The 22160-nt window shown below is 41.4% G+C and overlaps 1 protein-coding gene across 2 annotated transcripts in view; it reads right to left on the reverse strand.

The window, feature by feature from the left end:
• The window catches only part of LOC133399034 (protein kinase C-binding protein NELL1-like), a 271032-nt gene that overhangs the window by 143710 nt on the left and 105162 nt on the right, over positions 1–22160 (reverse strand). For both annotated transcript variants that reach the window (XM_061670100.1, XM_061670099.1), the window contains exons 6-9: positions 16589–16661; positions 16097–16179; positions 4029–4163; positions 2051–2153 (exon numbers count right to left, since the gene is read on the reverse strand). In XM_061670100.1, coding sequence (XP_061526084.1) covers positions 2051–2153; positions 4029–4163; positions 16097–16179; positions 16589–16661 — 394 coding nt within the window. The remainder of the gene's footprint in view (positions 1–2050; positions 2154–4028; positions 4164–16096; positions 16180–16588; positions 16662–22160) is intronic.

A 22160-nucleotide genomic window follows, 5' to 3' on the forward strand; every position in this document is an offset into this window, starting at 1 on the left:
GGCAGTAAAACAGAACTAGAAAATGAAGCCTATCATGTGAAGTCCTGCTTTCCTCCTCCAGGGCCATGGAGCTCACACTCACAACTCTGGAGCATAATTGCCTTGTCTGCCTGTGCCAGACTTCCGATGTTCAGATGGGAGGAAGAGGAAGAAGACTGAGCATGCAGAGCAATGGAGAAAGGAACAGTGAAGCTGAAATTATTCAAAGGCAGACTATGCATAAGGGACTAGACTGCCTCTAGATTGGGAGACTGGGGTGGTGGTCCCCCTTTTTAAGAAAGGGGACCGGAGGGTGTGTTCCAACTACAGGGGGGGTCACACTCGTCAGCCTCCCTGGTAAGGTCTATTCGGGCGTGCTGGAGAAGAGGGTCCGTCTAGAAGTCGAATCTCAGATTCAGGAGGAGCAGTGTGGTTTTCGTCCTGGCAGTGGAACAGTGGACCAGCTCTACACCCTCGGCAGGGTCCTCGAGAGTTCGCCCAACCAGTCTACATGTGTTTTGTGGACTTGGAGAAGGCGTTTGACCGTGTCCCTCGACAGTAAGTCGGACTCGTTTCCGGTGAGGGTTGGACTTCGCCAAGGCTGCCTTTTGTCACCGATTCTGTTCATAACTTTTATGGACAGAATTGCTAGACGCAGCAGAGCCGTAGAGGGGTTCCGATTTGGTGGCCTCAGAATTGCATCTCTGCTAATTGCAGATTATGTGGTTCTGTTGGCTTCATCAAGCCGTGATCTCCAATTCTCATTGGAGCGTTTCGCAGCAGAGTGTGAAGCGGCTGGGATGAGAATCAGCACCTCCAAATCTGAGACTATGGTCCTCAGTCGGAAAAGGGTGGCGTGCCCTCTCCAGGTCGGGGATGAGATCCTGCCCCAAGTGGAGGAGTTCAAGTATCTTGGGGTCTTGTTCACGAGTGAGGGAAGAATGGAACGGAAGATCGACAGGCAGATCGGTGCAGCGTCTGCAGTGATGCGGACTTCGTATCGGTCCGTTGTGGTAAAGAAGGAGCTAACCCAAAAAGCAAATATCTCAATTTACCGGTCGATCTACGTTCCTACCCTCACCGAAAGAACGAGATCGGATACAAGCGGCCGAAATGAGTTTCCTCTGCAGGGTATCCGGGCTCCTCTTTAGAGATAAGGTGAGAAGCTCGGTCATCCGGGAGGGGCTCAGAGTAGAGCCGCTGCTCCTCCACATTGAAAGGAGCCAGACGAGGTGGCTGAGGCATCTGATTCGGATGCCTCCCGGACGCCTCCCTGGTGGGGTGTTCCGGGCACGTCCCGCCGGAAGGAGACCCCGGGGGACGACCCAGGTACATCTGAGCGGGTCCGAGAGTACAGAAAATGGCCCTGCTGCCCACGTTGTGAATTAACATAGCAGTTAACCGTACATCATCAGCCTTGGTTAGTCCAATCTGCTCACCAGGGAGGGAGAAGAACGAGGGCAGCAAGCGGCGCAAAGTCAATGAAAGCCCATCTTCGTCCCCACTGTTGTGTCCAATTACGTGAGTACAACGACTGTGTGCCAACGGTACTTTATTCCAACTCACTACTATTGTGTGCATTCCATAACATGCTTTTTGCAACACCGCCGTAACACTTGTAGTGTAGTGCTGTGGTGTAGTAAAATTCTTCTTTTGTTATTCTGGCATTTAGAAAATAGAAATAAATTAGGTAATCCTAATTTACCTAAAACAGTTTATTCTGATTGTATGTCAGTCAGGAAAGAAAAAGCGGTATGTTTCTTTTCATACAGTCATGGCCAAAACGGTGTATATTTCAGTTTGGTAGTGACTTGTGGGGGCATGCGGAGTATAATTTTAAGTCAATTTCCTTTGTATATTTGCTATATATTTTACTACAGCATAGTACATCTGTGTGCCCATACTGTAGCTAATAGCGCCCTGCCTGGTGAAAATAAAAACACACAACTCATTGAAAACCATTGTATTACAACTAAAGCACTGTTATTGGACATGAAAACATTGCTTGTCGCAAACAAAGTTACTATGTGCATCGTGTTAAGTGTGAGGTATGTTTGTGATCGGTACTTACGTCTGCATTTCTTACAGCAGGACCCATCCACATGTACTGGCAATGAGTCGTCTGAGCAATTTGTAGGGGGACAGAAAATCCTGCGACACTCTACCACTCCATTCTGAAAGAATATATATATATAATTTTTTTTTAATGTACAAAACATGGTGGCAAAATGAGCAAAACCCGATTATTTATTTTCTGGGAACGTAAGAGTTAGCTACCCACCTATAAGTACCAACAACAATGTTAGAATACAGTACTTCCTGTTTTTTTATACACTTAGTACTGTTCAAACATGACTGTGCATCAGTGCACAAATCAAGGTTAAAAAAGCCAAGGATGAGAGAGTTTGATGTGGATGAACTTGACTGGCCTACACAATCCTGGCCTCAACCCTAGACAACACTTTAGATGAATTAGAGCAGAGACAACGCCTGGCCTTCTTATCCAACATCAGTGTGTGACCTCACAAATGCGCTTCTAGAAAAGTGGTCATAAATTCCCATAAACACGCTCCTAAATCTTGTGTAAAACCTTCCCAGAAGAGTTTAAGCTGTTATAACTACAGAGGGGGGACCAATGTCATAATAAACCCTATGGATTAAGAATGGGGTGTCACTTAAATTTATATCTGAGTCAAGGCAGGTGAGCGAATATGTTTGGCAATATAGTGTATATACATCGGACCTCTGCATACTTGAACCGAAAGACCTCTCTTTTTCTTGATGGCTGAGTCCTTCTCTATAGGGCTTTAGGGTTTCTGTGCATTTTCCCACATCATTTTGTGAAAGAGACATCTTCACATCATTTGACAGTATTTATAGGCATAATTTTTTATTTCATAACATTAGAAATTGGACACTGCCTACTAACAGGGATTCCATTGCTTGAGTCCAAAAATTCAAGTCAAGTCAGAAACAAAGGAAAACTCTTAAACGTAACGCAGGTACAGAAATATAGAAACAGCCAATTACCTCGAGAAGCGGTTGTCCGATCCGTGGGTCTGAACTTGCGGGGGACAGAGGTTGGCACAAAGGGTGCATTTAACTCCATCGATTGTAAAGTGACGCTAAAACAGGCTTAGCGGCTACGCTACGCTACCGAGCCCAATCTAGCTGTAACCATGGAGATGTAGTGGTCTTTCAAAACATTAAAAAAAAGTTTGATATTGCTGATATTTCATCAATAACATTAACGTGTCTGTGTTATAAAACACTATTACAAATTTGCTCACAGTGTCTATAAAATTTTTTTTTGTAAAATTGGCATAATAATCACAAAAGTTGAATTTATGGCGTGTAGTGCTTTAATTGGTTTGAATTACCCCACCAAATGTTTTATTTATTCGGGTATAAATATACAATCTGTTAACTAATTTATCATTGAGTGTTGGAGGATGGATAATGACACTAAGTGGCCTGCTGATACGGAGGCTCTGGAGGACTGACATTAGGTCTTAAGCTGATTTCTCTTTGCAGAAGCCTCTTAATTTCCTGAGTCATTGGAAATAGTTCCCAAGGATGCCACAGATATCACTTAATAGTATATACAGGGGAGCAAATCACACTAACTAAACTCTCTTCAGTTGTGATACAGTATGTCCAATACCCGAGGGCACTGGATGGCCTGAATCAGCACATTTCAAAGTCTGGCTACCATGCGTGCAAGCAGACAGGGAGCCTAATTACAGGGTGATTATCAGGATGTTGCCCCAAGGCAGGAATGGTATCGGGTCTGGCAGAGAGGAAATACTAAAGGAAGCTACCTGTCAGGCATGAATAAAACACAATTTGCAATCCAGTAATTTTTACAACACCTTATTCAGTGTTGTCTAAATATGTCCATAAGCATGATATCCACAGTGTGCAAGGTAATTAAACCTTGATCACAGTTAGTTAGTTAGGTAGTTAGTTAGTAGACAGTTATATTATTGATTTTGTGATAGTTTTGAATCAAGGGTTTGATCATTTATTAGGACAACAGTAACACTCACCTTACATGCACAGTTCCTGCAATTTTCAGGCTCCACCCACAGCTCCTTATCCCTGTAGATGAGGCCGTTTGCACTGCAGGTCTTCTCACAGTGACATCCCTCAAGCTGAGTCAGCCTGGACTCGGCGTAATTTAACTAAGAATGACGATAAAATCACCAGTCACCAAACTAAATCACAAGTGTGACAGTGCGAACAGGTTAACCCCTCAATCCCTCGCCATCGCTCTCCGGAATGCCTACTTTTGCTCGGAGTGCTGGTCCACTGGGAGCCAGTCATTAGCGGAAGAATAAGTGATCTTCATTCAGCTCATGCTTCAGACCTTAGGCTATCATCTATAGTAAAAATTACTGCAAGGAAGACAGTTGAGATCTTCATGAACCCTCTTTTTTACTCCTACACCCTTCTTTGCAGCTTGTTTCATGCTCAATTATTTGTCCTTCAACTGTGATGCTTTTTTGACATTCAAAAAACTGTTTGTTCCTCTCATGGTGATTAAAATGACTCCTGCCTGACTTTAAAGAAAGAAAAATTAAAGAACACCAGGTCCGATTCACTAATATTTTTTAATTTTATAAAATTTGTTCTGACCAAGAGTCATTCAGTACTGAATAGAAAATCTACTTTTAGTATTAAAATACACCTTTTTCCCTATAAACCAAGATGGATGCCTCGGTAACGCACTCTCTGGTATTGTCCTTGTTTCTGTCTTTTTCGTTCGTCTTTGGAGACGACATATGACTTACACTACGGACGACTTGTTCAACATTAGGGGGTCTACTCCACACCTTTGTGCGCCAATTTTCACAAATTCACAATTGTTTTATTTCCCTCTGAGTTACTCACTAGTGGAGCGGCTGCACTGTATGACGCATGGAGGATAAGATGGTGCCACAGAGGGAAATGTGCACGTTAACCTCCGACACCAAGGATTTTGAATGCCACTTCCGTCGATTCACCTCGCAAATCTAAGCTCTCTACCCAACAAAATGGACGACCTTCATCTCCTCACAAAGCCCAGTCAAGACTTTGCATGTTCTTCCACCCTCTGCTTCACAGAGACTTGGCTTTATGAACGCATCCCCGACGGCGACGTACTGCTGCCTGGCTTACAAATTCATTGAGCGGACCGCGACTCGAAGTTATCGTTTAATACAAAATGTAGCGGGATATCCTTCTATATCAATGAAAAATTGTGTACCGATGTCATCGAGCTCAGCACACACTGCAGCACGGACTCGGAGTCAATGTTTTTGAGCTGTAAGTCATTCTATTACTGCATGAATTTGAGTCATTCATACTGGCCGGTGTTTACATCCTTTCCCAGGCTAAAACAAACTCTGCACTGCAAATGCTGGCTAACCATGTAAACGAACTTAAAAAGCATCCAGATTCACCCCACATTATTTTTTAGTATTTTAACAAAGCAAAACTCAACCACAAATACATGCAGAACATTGACTGTCCCACCAGGGAAAACAACATTCCAGGCTATTTCTATACCATGGTGAAGGACTTGTACCGTGCTATTCCTCATGGAGCTTTGGGCTTGTCTGATCACGGTTTCACTGAAACTTAAATGCGCGAAGCCTGTGGTGAAAACAGTGAAGAAGTGTACCAATGAAGCTAAGATGGAACTTCAAAACTGTTTAGACTGGACAGAATTTTTATGAAATTCAACTGGCAGCATGGACGAATATAAGGACATTGTGACATCCTATATTAGCTTCTGTGAAGACATACAAAATGAAATACGAACAAAGACATTTTGCACAGTCAATAACAACAAGCTATAGGTCACTGCCAAACTTCGCCAGGCTTAAGAGGACGGCTATCAGAGTGGGGACAGAACCCTGTCCAATCAGGCCAGAAATCAGTTGACAAAAGAAACACCGCAAAGAGAAATTATGCAGAAAAGCTAGAAAATGAGTTTTCTGCCGACGACTCTCCATCAGTTTGGCGAGGCTTACACTCACCTAACCAACCACAAGCGATCATTCCCCCCAAGCGGAGAACAATAAAGGACTGGCTGATGACTTGAATACCTACTACTGCAGATTTGAAAAGGACACTTACACACCCCACACCCATCCAACTGCATCATCGACGACCACCATCACACCTCTGACTCCCCCTTCCGCAGTGATCATTTTTAAACAACAAAAGATCAACAAAGTGGCAGGCACCGACAGTGCCCCCCTCCTGCTTGAAAGTCTGAAAACAGCTCACTCCTGTTTTCACACATATCTTCAATCGATCTTTGGAACTGTGTGAAGTCCCATACTGCCTCAAACGCTCCACCATCCTCCCAGTCCCAAAAAAAACATGCAATTTCAGGACTGAATAACTACAGGCCTGTCGCCCTGACATCTGTGACCATGAAGTCCTTTGAACGCCTCGTGTTGGACCACCTCAAGAACGTCACAGGACCACTGCTGGACCTCTGTAGTATGCCAAGCGAGGAAACGGGTATGTGGATGACAGTCAACATGGGACTGCACTTCATTCTGGAACCACTCGACAGCGCAGGGACCTACGCGAGGACCCTGTTCGTGGACTTCAGCTCTGCGTTTAAAATAATCATTCCTAAACTCCTTTCCTCCAAGCTTCTTCATCTCAACCTTTGGCCTGCCAGTGGATCTACAGCTTCCGTTTTCTTTTCTTTTTTTCCCCCTATTCGGCTGTTAGGTCAAGCAGAATGGAAAATTGTGTCCCTTTTATGCCGGAACAGTTTTACCGTCACAGTGGAGTTTTTAAGCTTCCGCTGTGGTATTATATTTGAGGTTTATTGAGAATCAGACTTGATCAGTCGAACAGACGAAAGCTTGATGGGCAGGACACAGCAGGTGAGGCTGGGGGACACCACCTCATCCAAACGCACAATAAACACCGGGGATCCCCAAAGATGTGTTCTTTGTCCGCTGTTCTTCTCTCTCGACACGAACGACTTCAGCTCAACGCACCCAGCTGTCAAACTCCTGAAGTTTGCAGATGACACCACAGTCATCGGCCTCATCAAAGACGGTGACGAGTCTGCGTATCGACAGGAAGTGGACGGCTGGAGCTTTGGTGCGGCCAACACAATCTGGAGCTGAACATGATCAAGACAGTAGAGGTGATCGTGGGCTTCAGGAAACATCCTTCGCCACAGCTGCCCCTCACGCTGTCCACCTGACCTGTGTCAACCGTCGAGACATTCAAGTTCCTGAGAATTACAGTCTCTCAGGACCTGAAATTGGAGACCAACATCAACTCCATCCTCAAAAAGGCCCATTGGAGGATATACTTCTTGCGGCTTCTGAGGAAGCATGGTGTGCCACAGGAGCTGTTGAGGCAGTTCTACACAGCAGTCATTGTATCGATTCTCTGTTCATCCATCACAGTCTGGTTTGGTGATGCAAAAAAGAAGGACAATAGACTGCAACGGACAATCAAGGCTGCTGAAAAAAGTATCGGTACCCACCTACTCACTCGAGGACTTGCACGATGCCAGGACAAAGACAAGGGCATGCAAAATCCTCTTGGGCCCTCCACATCCTGGTCACCACCTATTCCAGCTTCTTCCCTCATGTAGGTGCAATCAAACAATACAAACTAAAAACAGCAGACATTCCAACAGCTTCTTCCCTCTTGCCATTAACTTCTTGTTGACAAATATATACGATTGAGAATTTCATTGTAACATGCTGCAAAGTTTGCATATCTCTGTCGAGACACTTCGACATTTGTGCACTCACTATTTTACTCATGTTGCACTATTTGCATTGTGTTGATTACTAATACCCACTTATGTGTTTGAGAACTCGCTGCACCATTTGCACTATCATCACTGTACCAGATCATTGCACTGTTACTCACTTTAAATTGCTCAAGGACTGCACCATTTGCACAATTGCCATTATATCAGCATCACCACACATGTGGCACACTTTCATTGTTCAATGACTTTCCATAATTGTGTTTTTTATGTCGTAAATGTACATTTTGTCATTGTGGCTGTTAGTTTTCATACTAGAGTGGCTCCAACTACTGGAGGCAAATTCCTTTTGTGTCTTGTAACATACTTGGTCAATAAAGCTGATTGTGATTCTGATATGTTTACAGAGTGTTGCAACAATTCAAACAGATGTTTCAGAGGTTGCACCACGTTCCAAAAATGTTTCTTCTTTAATCTTTATAACTTTCAGGTTTCTTAATGGTCGAAATATGCCTGCCTTTGTTGTGTCCTTTTCTTCACTTGTAGATTATATGTTGTTAGGGAGACGGAAATTATGATAAGTCACCCTAAAGAAGTCCATACTGTATTTTAAAGAATATGGATGGAAGAAAAACACGGTGTATATATGTAAGAAATATTTGGTTTCTGACTGAAAAGTCTCTCTGTCTTAATCCAACTTTTAAAATGCGGAACATGGTCAAATTAAGGTGTTTACATATTTTTTTCCCCCCTAGTTTCAATAAATTTATTGCAATAGTTAATTTTTACAGACTGGCTACTGGACTGTAAAGTGATTTACAGACTAGCTACTGGACCAAAAGCACACTTTGTTATTCTTCTTCATATTTGTTTTAATTAACAATGTGTTTGACCTAATTTGACTTTGACACAATTATCATTTATATACACTACTTATATGTACTTACACTACATTAAAGAAGGAGATTGAATAGCAATCTATTTTTTCATCTGATTTTCAATGTATTAGTTTAATTTTTTATTTTAATAAATAATAACAATAATACTTTTTTGAATCCTTGAAGTGAAATTGTGCATTTCGGGTGCACACCACCAGACATCACACATGCATGCAGCCATGGAAGGAGAGACGCCAGAGTGATGGGACGCGCAAACGGTGACCGCGCCCCTGAGTTGACTCTGGGGGTTTCTTGCTCAAGGACATCCTCATAGTAGTCAGGAAGCACACAATAATCTGTCCAATATCCAGTTGCAATTTATCTTCATCGCAGCAGGACTGTTTGGTCCAATCCCAATTCCACCCGTAGCCCTTCCCCTTCATTTTAGAACCTTTGTTTTGCAAGTGCATGAGAACGAAGGAGTATCCCATTTCCTAGGGGAAGGAGTAAGACAAAAGGGTGTATAGCTCTTGAAACCAAGTATGGTCAGGGAGCTCACTAGTAAGTGAAGGGTATGGAACTCCACCCATGCTGACAGGTGAAGAGCTTGCTTTATAAAACAGTGGAACGGACAAGGGAGTACATAAATGTAAGTAAGCATAATAATTGATACTTACGGAAGTGTATTGCATTGACTTGGATTAAAAAAAAAAACTTCTGTTTTTCTGAGTAACGTTTTTGAGGGTTTTGTTTTTTTAGATATTTTTTTTTAGTATTTTCTTCCTGTTTTTCTGACCATTTTTTTCCCCACCTGTTTTTCTGACAACTTTTTCTGTTTTTCGGACAAATTTTTTCCACCTGTTTTTCTGACTAATTTTTTTCTGTTTTTCTGACAATTTTTTTTCTGAACTATCGGGACACATCAAACTCACACGAGAGCCTGCGAACTGCAAGTGACTCTTTGCGGACTCCGTTGTAAGCAACATGACCGGCTTATTTAGTTTGATCAAGTTTTATTTTGATATGAGTTTAAGACACTGGGAGATACTCTTGTCTTTGAGTCACATAGATGGTATTATTATTAGTTTGTCGACATTACGCAGGCACCTGCGGACATTGCGTTTGTTCAGGAGCAAAAAAGCCCATTCAGATCTGCTAGATACAGCAATGTTTGTCCAGAATCAGTTGGACAGATATGGTATGCTCCATGGATACAAGAGGATGCATTTAAAATGCATTCAGGCTGGCTACGTGGTGACTCAAGAGACGATCAGGAGACTGATGAAAATACTGGACCCGCATGGTGTGCAACTGAGGCGCCGGAATCGGCTTCGCCGGCGTATGTACCACAATCCCCAGCAGTAATCCGCCATTAGTGAGTCCCCAAAGAGTCACTTGCAGTTTGCAGGTTCTTGCGTGAGTTCGATGTGTCCCGATAACTCAAAAAAAAATTTGTCAGGAAAAACAGGTGGAAAAAAAATTGTCAGAAAAAAATAGTCAGAAAAACAGATGGGAAAAAAATTCGTCAGAAAAACAGAAAAAAAATATTCAAAAAAAAACATGCCCTCAAAAAAATTAACTCAGAAAAACAGTCCATTCATCCAAGTGAATGCAATACGCTTCCATAGATACTCATACTAATGACCTTTTTTTAATCAATGTAAATATTAGCCATGTTTTGAATAGTTGGTTAAACGGCTCCTTATGACGACTATGGTGACAAATTCACAGCAAATGCACTTCAATACAATGTACTGCATTTTATGAACGATTAGAAAAAATGATTAAACAGCTAAGTCACATTCAGAAGCTACGTAGCTAATGTAACGTCACTTATAATGTCGCTTCTGAGTATACCGTGACGTTCGCTTTCCATATAGTTAACTCTCATAACTCATGTAATGCAGTATTTCATCGGCGTGAACCCTTTAACTGTGATTCCCCTTGAATATCGTATGACATGGGGTTTACTAAACACACATGAGATCAGCGTATTAAAGAACCGGGCACCTTCTCCTACACAGGGACGCGACAAGGCAACCGTCTTCTACAACACCACACAACGCTCTAGAAATACATGTACCAGTGCCAAAATGACACAAAATACAATTCTGAAGTCCCCTATAGAGGAATATGAACAAAAACTAAATGAGACTGAAGCAAATATATATAGTTTTTAAAGCTTTCCAGTTAAAATGTAGATACCGTATTTAAATGTTTGTGTTGTTAACGTTATATTTCTCTTTCATCAGTATTTATGATCATATACATTTCTTATAGACATACATATTTTAAAAATAAGGTTTTTTTTTAATTTAAAAATACCTTACCCGAAATAATCACACTACTACCATTTCCATCCATCCATCCATCCATTTTCTGAGCCGCTTCTCCTCACTAGGGTTGCGGGCGTGCTTATCCCACCTATCATTGGGCAGGAGGCAGGGTACACCCTGAACTGGTTGCCAGCCAATCGCAGCTACTACCATTTCTTAATATGGGAATTGTCCCAAATGTCAATAAGTATGTTCTGTAAATAAGTGTCTCTCTTTGTAATTGCATGCTTACTGTATGTTTTACCTCAACGGTGTGAGATGCAGATATTCATTGTTCCTGTGACAGAGAAAGTTATTTTCTATTCTATTCTGTCTGAGACATTTTGTTTTTGTGTGCACATTTTTAATGTTTGGTTATGTGTTTTGTGATGGTTGTTGTTGGTGTTATTTTGTGGCCGACATTAGGCCACAAGTCCTTTTGGATGGGCTACTGGCAAAAGGACTAAGTGGGAGTTCAGCATGAGTGTGAAAGAATGTACTGACCCTTGAACTGACCCTTGAACCACAAACACAGAGTTGTCAAGTCACCACCATACCACGCAATCCAAATCCCTATGCCAAATATATACTAAACAATTTTAATCTATAAACATTCCATCTTCAGTTTGTGTGCTTGAATTGCTGTGTATGCGCATAACACTCCAGTTTCATGCCATTGTTTCGGCATTAGTGGGCGTTTACATGCTAATTAGGACTACCTGGCCCAAGCCTGTTATTTATGAGAACATGACGACATTCACAAGTGCTAACAATTGAACGGGTTAAGAAAAATTTATGAATCAGCAGAAATATTAAGTTAAAAAAAAAAAAAAAAAAATATTTCTACTTAATTTAGTGGCATTCTCATTGCTCCTGGAGGGCTGTGTGAGCCGTGAGCTTTAAAAAGCCGCCCTGTCAAAGCCCCCCAAAAAAGGCTTGAAATACAAATTTGGAAGGCAAAGCATCAACCCAGAGGCACCACAGAGGAATAGCTTTCCTGGTCATCAAGAGTAGCAGAAACTGGCAGTGTGGTATCACACAAGTCGGGAGCTCATAGACATGTATCCAGTGGTTGATACATTAGGCAAAGAGACTTGGGCATAATAATAAAACGACAGGAGAATATCTAGCTCTTTGGCTGTTCTTTTAACTTTGCTACTGCTCTGAACACTTCAACTATGAGTGGACCAAAGAAAAGAAAAGTCGACAGTGAGTGCTGAGTGTTTTATTATAGAATGGAATACAAAATACTTTTTCTCTGAAGTCCGGTCAAAGGTTGTCTAAAGGATGTCTAATTTGTTAAGAAACCATTGCGGTTTTAAAGGAATATAATATCAGCCGTCACTTTTCTACCAAGCCTGCTGATTATGCTAACAGCCAATCAACACAGGAACTGATGGCTACAGCTCAGCGGTTAAAATCATGTTTGATTATACTGATTAGACTTGATTAGGAAAGCCGCACACCTGTCTATATAAAGACCTTACAGCGCACGGTGCATGTCAGAGCAAATGAGAAACATGAGGTCAAAGGAACTGCCTAAGGCGCTCAGAGACAGAATTATGGCAAGGCACAGATCTGGCCAAGGTTACAGAAAAAAATTCTGCTTCACTTAAGGTCCCTAAGAGCACAGGGGCCTCCATAATCCTTTAATGGAAGACGAGCTGGCCGTCCGGCCAAACTGAGCAATCGGAGGAGAAGAGCCTTGCTGAGAGAGGTAAAGAAGAACCCAAAGTTCACTGTGGCTAAGCTCCAAAGATGCAGTCGGGAGATGGGAGAAAGTTCTCGAAAGTCAACCTGCAGCCCTCCACCAGTCGGGGCTTTATGGCAGAGTGGCCCGACGGAAACCTCTCCTCAGTGCAAGACGCATGAAAACCCGCATGGAGTTTGCTTAAAAAAAAAAGAAATAAATAAATTAAAAAATAAAAATAGAAATACGATTCTCTGCTCTGATGAGACCAAGATAGAAATGTTTGGCCTTAATTCTAAGCGGTATGTGTGAAGAAACCCAGGCAGCTGGTGGTGGCAGCATCATGCTGTGGTGGTGTTTTTCAGCTACATGGACAGGACGACTGGTTGCAATCGAAGGAAAGATGAATGCGGCCAAGTACAGGGATATCTTGGACGAAAACCTTCTCCAGAGTGCTCAGGACCTCAGACTGGGCCGAAAGTTAACCTTCCAACAAGACAGTGACCATGAGCACACAGCTAAAATAACGAAGGAGTGGCTACAGAACAACTCCGAGACTGTTCCTGATTGGCCCAGGTAGAGCCCTGACTTAAACCCAATTGAGCATCTCTGGAGAGACCTGAAAATGGCTGTCGACCAACGTTCACCATCCAACCTGACAGAACTGAAGAGGATCTGCAAGGAGGAATGGCAGAGGATCCCCAAATACAGGTGTGAAAAACATCATTCCCAAAAAGACTCATGGCTGTATTAGCTGAAAAGGGGCTTCTACTAAATACTGAGCAAAGGGTCTGAATACCTATGGCTATGTGATATTTTAGTTTTTCTTTTTTAACAAATCTGTAAAAATTTCAACAATTGCGGGTTTTTTTCTTCTGTCAATGTGTGTTCATTAATGCGGGGGGGAAATGAATTTAAATGATTTTAGCAAATGGCTGCAATATAACAAAGAGTGAAAAATGTAACGCGGTCTGAATACTTTCCGTACCCACTGTATGAGTGTGAACAGACTTTTAGTGTGATGAACACCAACAAAACATCCTACAGACCCCAGTTGAGTGATGAACACCCAAGATGTGTTCTGAGAATTACCACAACAAAATTAACACCAGACTTAGATACACTGGCAAAAAAACCAAAAGTGATCAACAAAACAACACTGATCCCATTAAAAGTAAATGTAAGTATTAACACTATAATTCCTTTATATATATATATATATATATATATATATATATATATATTATATGTAAGCATCTGGTTCTGGCTTGGCCCACCTGTCAAATTTTAAAAGTCAATGTGGCCCCTGACCCAAAAAGTTTGCCCAACCCTGGGTTAGAGTCACCTCATCTCTTTCTCATACACCACATTCAGGTAAGAACAGATTTACCCCTTGGTGAACTCTTCTTTGTCCAAACACTGAACGGCAGGGAGACATTTCGGGAGTGGAGGTGCCCGAATCCTCCCTGCTGTGACTTGCATGAACAAGTCAGGCGGCAAAGTGTTGTGTGTATGAATGTTAAAAGGAGAATGTGTCAGCACAGTGGGATACTAATGTTCGTCGAAGAGGAATTCTAACATTGTAGACTCATATATTGTATAAATTTTTTTCTGAGACACCAAAATCACAGCACTGCCGAAATTCAAGATGGCAGTGCCTGATGATAAAAGTGCAAATACTGAGTACGAGAGTAACCGCTTGCTCCTCTGTCGGCTTTTACTGCTATGCGACTCCACGGTTTCCATTGGCCTCCCTGGAGAGCATTCGGAGGCTAATAAATGCTCGAGTAGAAACTGGTAAAATGCAGAGTAGTAAGTAAATCGCAAGTGCTGGCAATAATATGATAATTTGCTGTGGATATTATTTTTACTATTTTGGGCATTTTAGGTGAACAATAATCCCAGCTATCATCGGGCAGGAGGCGGGGTACACCCTGTAATGGTTGCCACCCAATCACAGGGCATATACAAACAAACAACCATTCACACCTACGGGCAATTTAGAGTTGTCAATTAACCTAGCATGCATGTTTTTGGGGTGTGGGAGGTAACCGGAGTGCCCGGAGAAAACCCACGCAGGCATGGGGAGAACATGCAAACTCCACACAGGCGGGGCCGGGGATTGAACCCGGGTCCTCAGAACTGTGAGGCTGACGCTCTAACCAGTCGGCCACCGTGCCGCTGTCATTGAATCATCATACAATTTGCTTATAAGGATAGACGGGGAGAGGGCACCTGCCTTACCCTCCTAGACAGTTACAAGACACTGACTCTTCTAACTCATTTGTCAGGATTTTATCTCTGGACCTCTCACCATTTGTATTACAGTGACCACAAGTAGGGCTCCAAGAAATACCAGTTAACACAACACTGGTTTAATGGAAAATGTCATAAAAGAGACCCCCACCCAGCATGTGAGGGTAAAGTAGTTTTAAATCAAACAACATTGTTTCAAACACAGGCATCCCACAGGGTTGTGTTATGTCACCCATCCTCTTCTCCTTGTACACAAATGAAATGACATACAACAACAATGGACTGACACTGCTAAAATACGCACATGACATGGCCCTCGTGGCCTGTCTGACATATGAACATTTGCTGTCTACAAACAAGCCGTGTGTGGAAACCATGGCCCTTTGATTTCAGGAGAGCTCACTGGAACTGAATGTTAATAAAACCAACGAGCTATGCCATGGGGGATGCCGGACCTGTGACATACCACATCCTTTCTCTGAGCTGATTCTGCTACAGGTGGTGGAACAGGTCCATATTTTTTAGGTATCTGGGTATGGAGATCGACTTCACGCAGCATGTGGATGGGCTTTACAAAAAGGCCCAACAGGAACATGTTTCTTGCTGAGACTGAAGAGTTTTAACATCAGACAGGACATTTTAACAGTAGTATAATGGTCAATCATTGAGTCAGTTCTCACGTTCAACATCACATCCTGGTATAACTTCCTCGCAGTAAAAATCAAGAACATACTTGCCAGGACAATCAAAAAAGCAGTAAAAATCACCGGCACCTGTCAAACTCCTCTCTCTGACCTTTACATTCGTGCAGTGCAAGGGAAAGTAGTCTGCATCACTGAGGACTTGTCATACCCTTTCATCACTCTGTTGAGTTTCTCCGCTCGGGAAGCCTTAACCATGTACACCTGGCCAAAAATAAAACTTACAAAAACTTTTTCATTCCTTCCTATAGCAGTGTGCCTTTTAAATAATATTACATGAAGTAATCACAAGCTTGTTTTTTGGTTCATGTGGTTTTATGTAATTGTAGTATGAATTAATTATGTTCCCTGAGCCTTAGACCAAAGTCAGTTTTTTGACAGAAAGTTTTTGAATTGACGTTTTTGTTCTGCTGCTGTGTAGGTACATACTGTAGCGTTAATGACAATAACGTAAGAACTGAGTATATTTGTTATACAGGCTGGTGAGCTATATTGGTTAGCTCCTTTTGTGGGAGGCAACTGATTGTTCTTACCTTGAGGGTCATCTTGGCGAGTAGGTCCTGCAGGTCCATAATACCTTGCACTAGGCTCAAGAAATCACTACAGGTTGGGCAGGCTGAAAGAAAGAGCGCATGAACACAACTGAAAACATATACCAACCAACTGATGGTGGCAATTTAGACAGCGCAATAGTAAACAAAACAAGTCTCACTCACATTGTTTTAGACTTCTCATAGGTATCATCTTAAAAGACATGACATGTGATTATGTGCCATATCATATTGATCCGTGGCTAAGCTGGGGCTTTGGATCTGTATTTTACAGTTAGAAAACGGGGGCAACTATTGTGGGGAAATTAACATTATTGAAGAAGGACAAGAGAATGGATGGGACTCCTTTCTGTTATCATCCATTATTTTGGTGACCAACATTATGTCCCAGTCCAATTTCAAAAAGGCAAACAATGAACCACTCATCATAGTATACTTTTAGGTCACAACATTATTTTTCAGGGTCATACTTACTACGGTTAAGGTTTGGGCACTGGGTGATGTAGCCATTGGGAGCAAAAACAAACTTCACATCCTGGATAATGCCCTGACAAGGAGAGAGAGAGAGAGAGAGAGAGAGAGCAATCCACTGATGAGATTTTTTTTGACTGTCGATCCATCACGTCGTCCCCTTTCCTTAATGTACTGTACATCAGAACGTTTCTGCACATATTTATAGGTTGAGTTTCTCGTTTAGATGGAATAATTTGCTCTATGTGGAAATGATACTTGATCACCCAAAATCAAAACCTTGCTTGTTACTTGGTCTTCAAGGGGAAATATTTTGGAAAATTAACTATTGAATTTTTGTATACAAACTGTTGGGTCTTTAACTGTGGGATTAAACAACCAAGTAAATCTTTTATTTTCTGTCTCTTTCTGAAAACGTGTCTGTGAGCGAGACTGAATTTCCGCCCCACTGTTATATAACACATTTATATAATAACCACCTCCAACCAGAGTTTCTCTCCCTATTACTGGGAAGCTAGGCTGGGTGAAGATCCGCTGCTTTCGAGCACCAGCCGGCCTACCTTGTCTAAAAAAGTAAAATATCAATGACAAAAGGTAAACAGTACTGCATTGAGCTTTATTAGATGCACAGATTAGCTTTACCGAACAACGTTTTTTTCTGATAAGCAGCACATACTTGATCGCTCGGTGAAGTATCTGGTAATGTGGTTGCTATATGCACCACATATACGACTCTCCACACTTAATGACAAATGATATTTGGCTTGGTGAGCAAGTGTTGACTCCTTGAGGTAAAACAGAATAACGGCATCTTTGTGGGATCTTGCATGTAGTACGGAGTTGCTTTTTTATATTTAGGACTCAAAGTGCAGCCTGTCCTAGCTCTGCCCCTAGTTGTCACGGTATAATGAAATATTGTATGTCTTCACCATTGGCCCAAGCATATAATTGGGCTCACTTGATGAAACAGGGCTACCACCCCATCAAAACAGGCAGATTTCAGCATGACAAATAGGGTATGTGATATAATTCTTAATGCTGCAGGTATTTTGATAAAAGCATTTCACTGACCTGTTATTAAAGGTACGGTCACATATTGTTTTTTGCCCATATGTGACATGTATCTGATTTTTTTCATGTCAATGTGAACAGTACAAGTCAGATATATATATATTTTTAATAAATCCAGGCCTCTTTATGTAGCCAATGCGACTGTGACGTCCCCAAAAAGGCCCAGCAGAGGATGTACTTCCTGCGGCTTCTGAGAAAGCACGGCCTGCCACCGGAGCTGCTGAGACAGTTCTACACAGCTGTCATCGAATCAGTCCTGTGTTCTTCCATCACAGTCTGGTTTGGTGCTGCTACAAAAAAGGACAAACTCCGACTGCAACGGACAATCAAAACTGCTGAAAGGATTGTCGGTACCCCCCTACCCACCATTGAGGACTTGCACGCTGCCAGAACTAAGACAAGGGCGTGCAAAATCCTCTCGGACCCTCCGCACCCCGGTCACCAGCTCTTCCAGCTCCTTCCCTCAGGTAGGCTCTACCAATCAATGCAAACTAGAACTAGTAGACATTCCAACAGCTTCTTCCCTCTTGCAATCAACTTCTTAAAGAGCTAACCTATAATTCCATTACAACAAGCTGGCAATTTTTTGACTTGAGTTCGTTGTCACATTTCTGTGGGGCCAATTATGTATTACTCGTGCACTCACTGTCGTTGTCTCGCCATGCTGCACTATTTGCATACACTGGCCACTCATGCCAGAGTAGCATCTGCTCCATTTGCACACTGATTGAGGAGTATCTGTAACATTTGCACAACCAAAATTGTCCCAGATTATCGCACTACTCGTCACTTTAAACCGCATACACTCCTTGAAGTCTCAGCGCCCTTTGCACAATGGTCATTGCACCGGACTATTGCAATATTAGTCATTCGAACTGCTCTAAGTGCTAGAGGACTCTGCATCTTTTTGCACAATTGTTTTTTGCCAATGTCTTTATGTCTCCAAAGTGTTCTGTAAATTGACTGTCTGTTGTACTAGAGCGGCTCCAACTACCGGAGACAAATTCCTTGTGTGTTTTGGACATACTTGGCAAATAAAGATGATTCTGATTCTGATCTGGACACTCAGGTCGTGTTCATAAAAAGGAAACTGGTCACAACTGTTGGACAAAACAGCCAGGCGCGAAAAGCAACGTGGATGAAGATGCAGAAAACCGTCAGTGGTGCAAAAAAGATACTTTTGAACTGATAAATATATGGGGGGAGGTCAGTTCAGGCACAAATCAGAATCAGAATCAGAATCATCTTTATTTGCCAAATCAAAACAAACTCCTTAAAAAAAATAATAATAATACAATTTTAAAAAATACCATCTTTAAGGAAAACCAATCTTGTAAATCCCCCCTCATGCAGAGACATCGAATTTGTACTTAAAATGGGGTGCTGGAAACATTAAAATGTCTCATCTCAAATACATTTGCCACCAACCTCCCCTTGGTTGGGAGATGCGTGAAATCCCTTCACAGTGCATTTGGGTGGCCTGGATGCAAGCAACATCTTGCCTCTCTATATTTTGGAGGAAGAGCCATGAGATGAACAGGTTTGCAGCACAGATTGAGAACACATTCACATGCCAGATACACACACGTGCTGAACCATGGCTGTTTCAGAAGAGACTGTCAGAATAAAAATGGTGTCGAGCGCAGATGTCTGTCCTGTTGTGTAATATACAACCCCAATTAAGTTGGGACGTTGTGTTAAATAGTATAAATAAAAACAGAATACAATGATTTGCAAATCATGTTCAACCTATCTTTAATTGAATACACTACAAAGATAAGATATTTAATGTTCAAACTGATAAACTTTAAAAACTTTGAAATATTTCCTCTCTTGCTCACCTTCTCCCAGTGATTTACAGACCGTTTGCACAAAAATTTGAATAGCATGGAAAAATTATTTCCATAATTACATTCAAAAAGTTAAACTTTCATAGATTATAGATGCAGGACCCACAATTTAAACAGTTTCAAGTATTTATGTTTATTTTAACATAATTTGGGCTTCAAGCTTATAAAACCCACGAAATTCGGAATAAAAAAAATTAGAATACTGTGAAGAAATCACTATTTACTTCTCAGTTTTTGCAGGAAAAAAAAAGAAATTACGGTCACATTAAATCAATAAAAATATGGTACTTTCAAAACAATATGTTAATCTTCAATACTTGGTTGGGAATCCCTTTGCCTTCATCACTGCCTCGATGCGCTATGGGATTGAAGCAATCAGCCTGTGGCATTGCCTGGGAGTTATGGAAGCCCAGATTGCCTTGATGCTTGCTGTCAGTTCTTCTTTGTTTGTGGGTCTGGTGCCCCTCATTTTCCTCTTGATAGTACCCCATAGTTTCTCAATGGGGTTTAGATCCAGCGAGTTGACTGGCCAGTCAAGCACTGTGATGGCATGGGAATCAAACCAGGTTTTGGTGCTTCTGGCAGTATGGGCAGGGGCCAGGTCCTGCTGGAAGATGAAATCTGCATCTCCATACAGATCCCCAGCAGAAGGAATCATGAAGTCCTCTAAAATATTCTGGTATACTGTTGTGGTGACCTTGGATTTAAGAAAGCAGTTTACCAAGACCTGCACTGGACATTGCACCCCAAATCATGACTGACTGTGGATATTTCATGCTGGACCTCAAGCAGCTTGGGTTATGTTCTTCACCAGTCTTCCTCCAAACCCTGGGACCTTGATTCCCAAATGAAAGGCACACTTCGCTTTCTTCGGAAAAGAAGACCTCGGACCGTTGGCCGTGAAGTGCTAATTATTGGAGCCACTTTGATTGGCGGCAAATGAAGTCAGCTGTTCCCCACAGTGGCGCAGCCCTCCCACTCTTGGATCCACCGGAATGCGCTGGTCTGCGGAATTACCAACACCACTCTAACACGCCTCTGGCACACAGTTGCACCACCTGCCGCGCCAGATTTACGCCATTCACGAAAATAGAGCCCACTGTCTAAATATACTTTAAGATTATTGTAAATATTGCACAGGGAACTAATTTCTACTGTAGCATACAGTAATACATAACACAGACGTGCTTCTGTCCTACTGTTTTGGTTAACAACTAAGTTAGCAATGCCTGGGCTAAATAGCCAACTCTTGAGTGTTCATCCGGGAAAAAAAACATTAACTGAGGCAATGACAGTTACTACCCTTTGATTTGAGAGATGTGAATTTTGTCTTAAGGATGACACACAGACTAATTGGTCCCCATAATTTATTACAGGGATGGCCTCTATTCAAAGAAATATTGTAAATATATCACTAACTTCAAGATTTTGACTGGCACTCTCAGAATATTCTATATTTCAGTTTAGAGTTAGCTGTCTCTTTTAGCTTCCAAACAGTAAAGCCAATAATTATAAGACAGTAGTACCTCGTTCTACATCTCTTGTATATTTTGTAGTTTCAAAGTTCCTCAAAAAAGAACAGTGGATGAACTGTAATTTGAAATAATTATTATATTTCCGAAAAGGTACATTCATAAAAATAACTGAATATAATACTGCATATATACAAAATAGATCAATTGATGGATTATGCATGTTACTTTAGATGTGCCACAGGTAAGGCTCAACAATGGTCTGCAGTGGGCCTGTAGTGTCCCTGAAGGATCAGCATTCTTGGGTCGATTTATTGTAGAAAATAAATTACAACTGCTCCCTTAGTATTAGTAAGAGTATTCCTGGTCAGCATGTAATATTTACTGGGCAGGTTAAAGAGTTTACTGAAACCAACAGAACACAACACAGATTTAAAATTCAAATTTTTTTTCACTCAAAATGAGATAGATAAATAAATAAATAAACACACACACACACAGTATATGGACATTTCAATTGCAGATCATTTTAAAAAATCATACAATACCAAATAAACAACTTGAGAAATTAAAGTCACTCAGGTAAGTTGCTTTGCAAACCTCAATTCCACTCAAGTTGGGACAATCTGTAAAACAAAAACGGAACAATGATTTGCAAGTCCTTTTCAACCGCTATTCACTTGAATACACTACAAAGACAAGATATTTAGTTTTCAAACTCATGGTTATTATTTGTTTGTTTTTCTCCAAATATTCTCTCATTTCGAATTTGATGTGAGTAACACCTTCCAAAAAAGATGGGACAGGGGCAAAAATAGGCTGGAAAGTTGAAGAATGCTACAAAAATACCTGTTTGGAACATTCCATAGGAAAATAGGTTAAACAGAAACAGGTGAGTGTCATGATTGGATATAGAAGGAGCATGTCTGAAAGGCACACACTAAAAAAATAAATAAAATAAATAAAAGAATCTGGCATCTGAGTTGCCAGATTTTTTCTGTAAAAAAATATGGTAACAAAAATGTAAAAACAAATTCCGTAATTTTTACTGAAAAAAACCTGGCCGCTTGGTTGCCAGGATGTTTCTGTAATAAATACGGTTAAAAAATATATAAACATTTACACAATATACAATATTTTACAACATAAAATGTGAACTTTAAAGTTTTCAGGGGTAAATCA

The sequence above is a fragment of the Phycodurus eques genome, chromosome 2, assembly GCF_024500275.1.
Source record: "Phycodurus eques isolate BA_2022a chromosome 2, UOR_Pequ_1.1, whole genome shotgun sequence".
Classification (NCBI taxonomy): domain Eukaryota; kingdom Metazoa; phylum Chordata; class Actinopteri; order Syngnathiformes; family Syngnathidae; genus Phycodurus; species Phycodurus eques.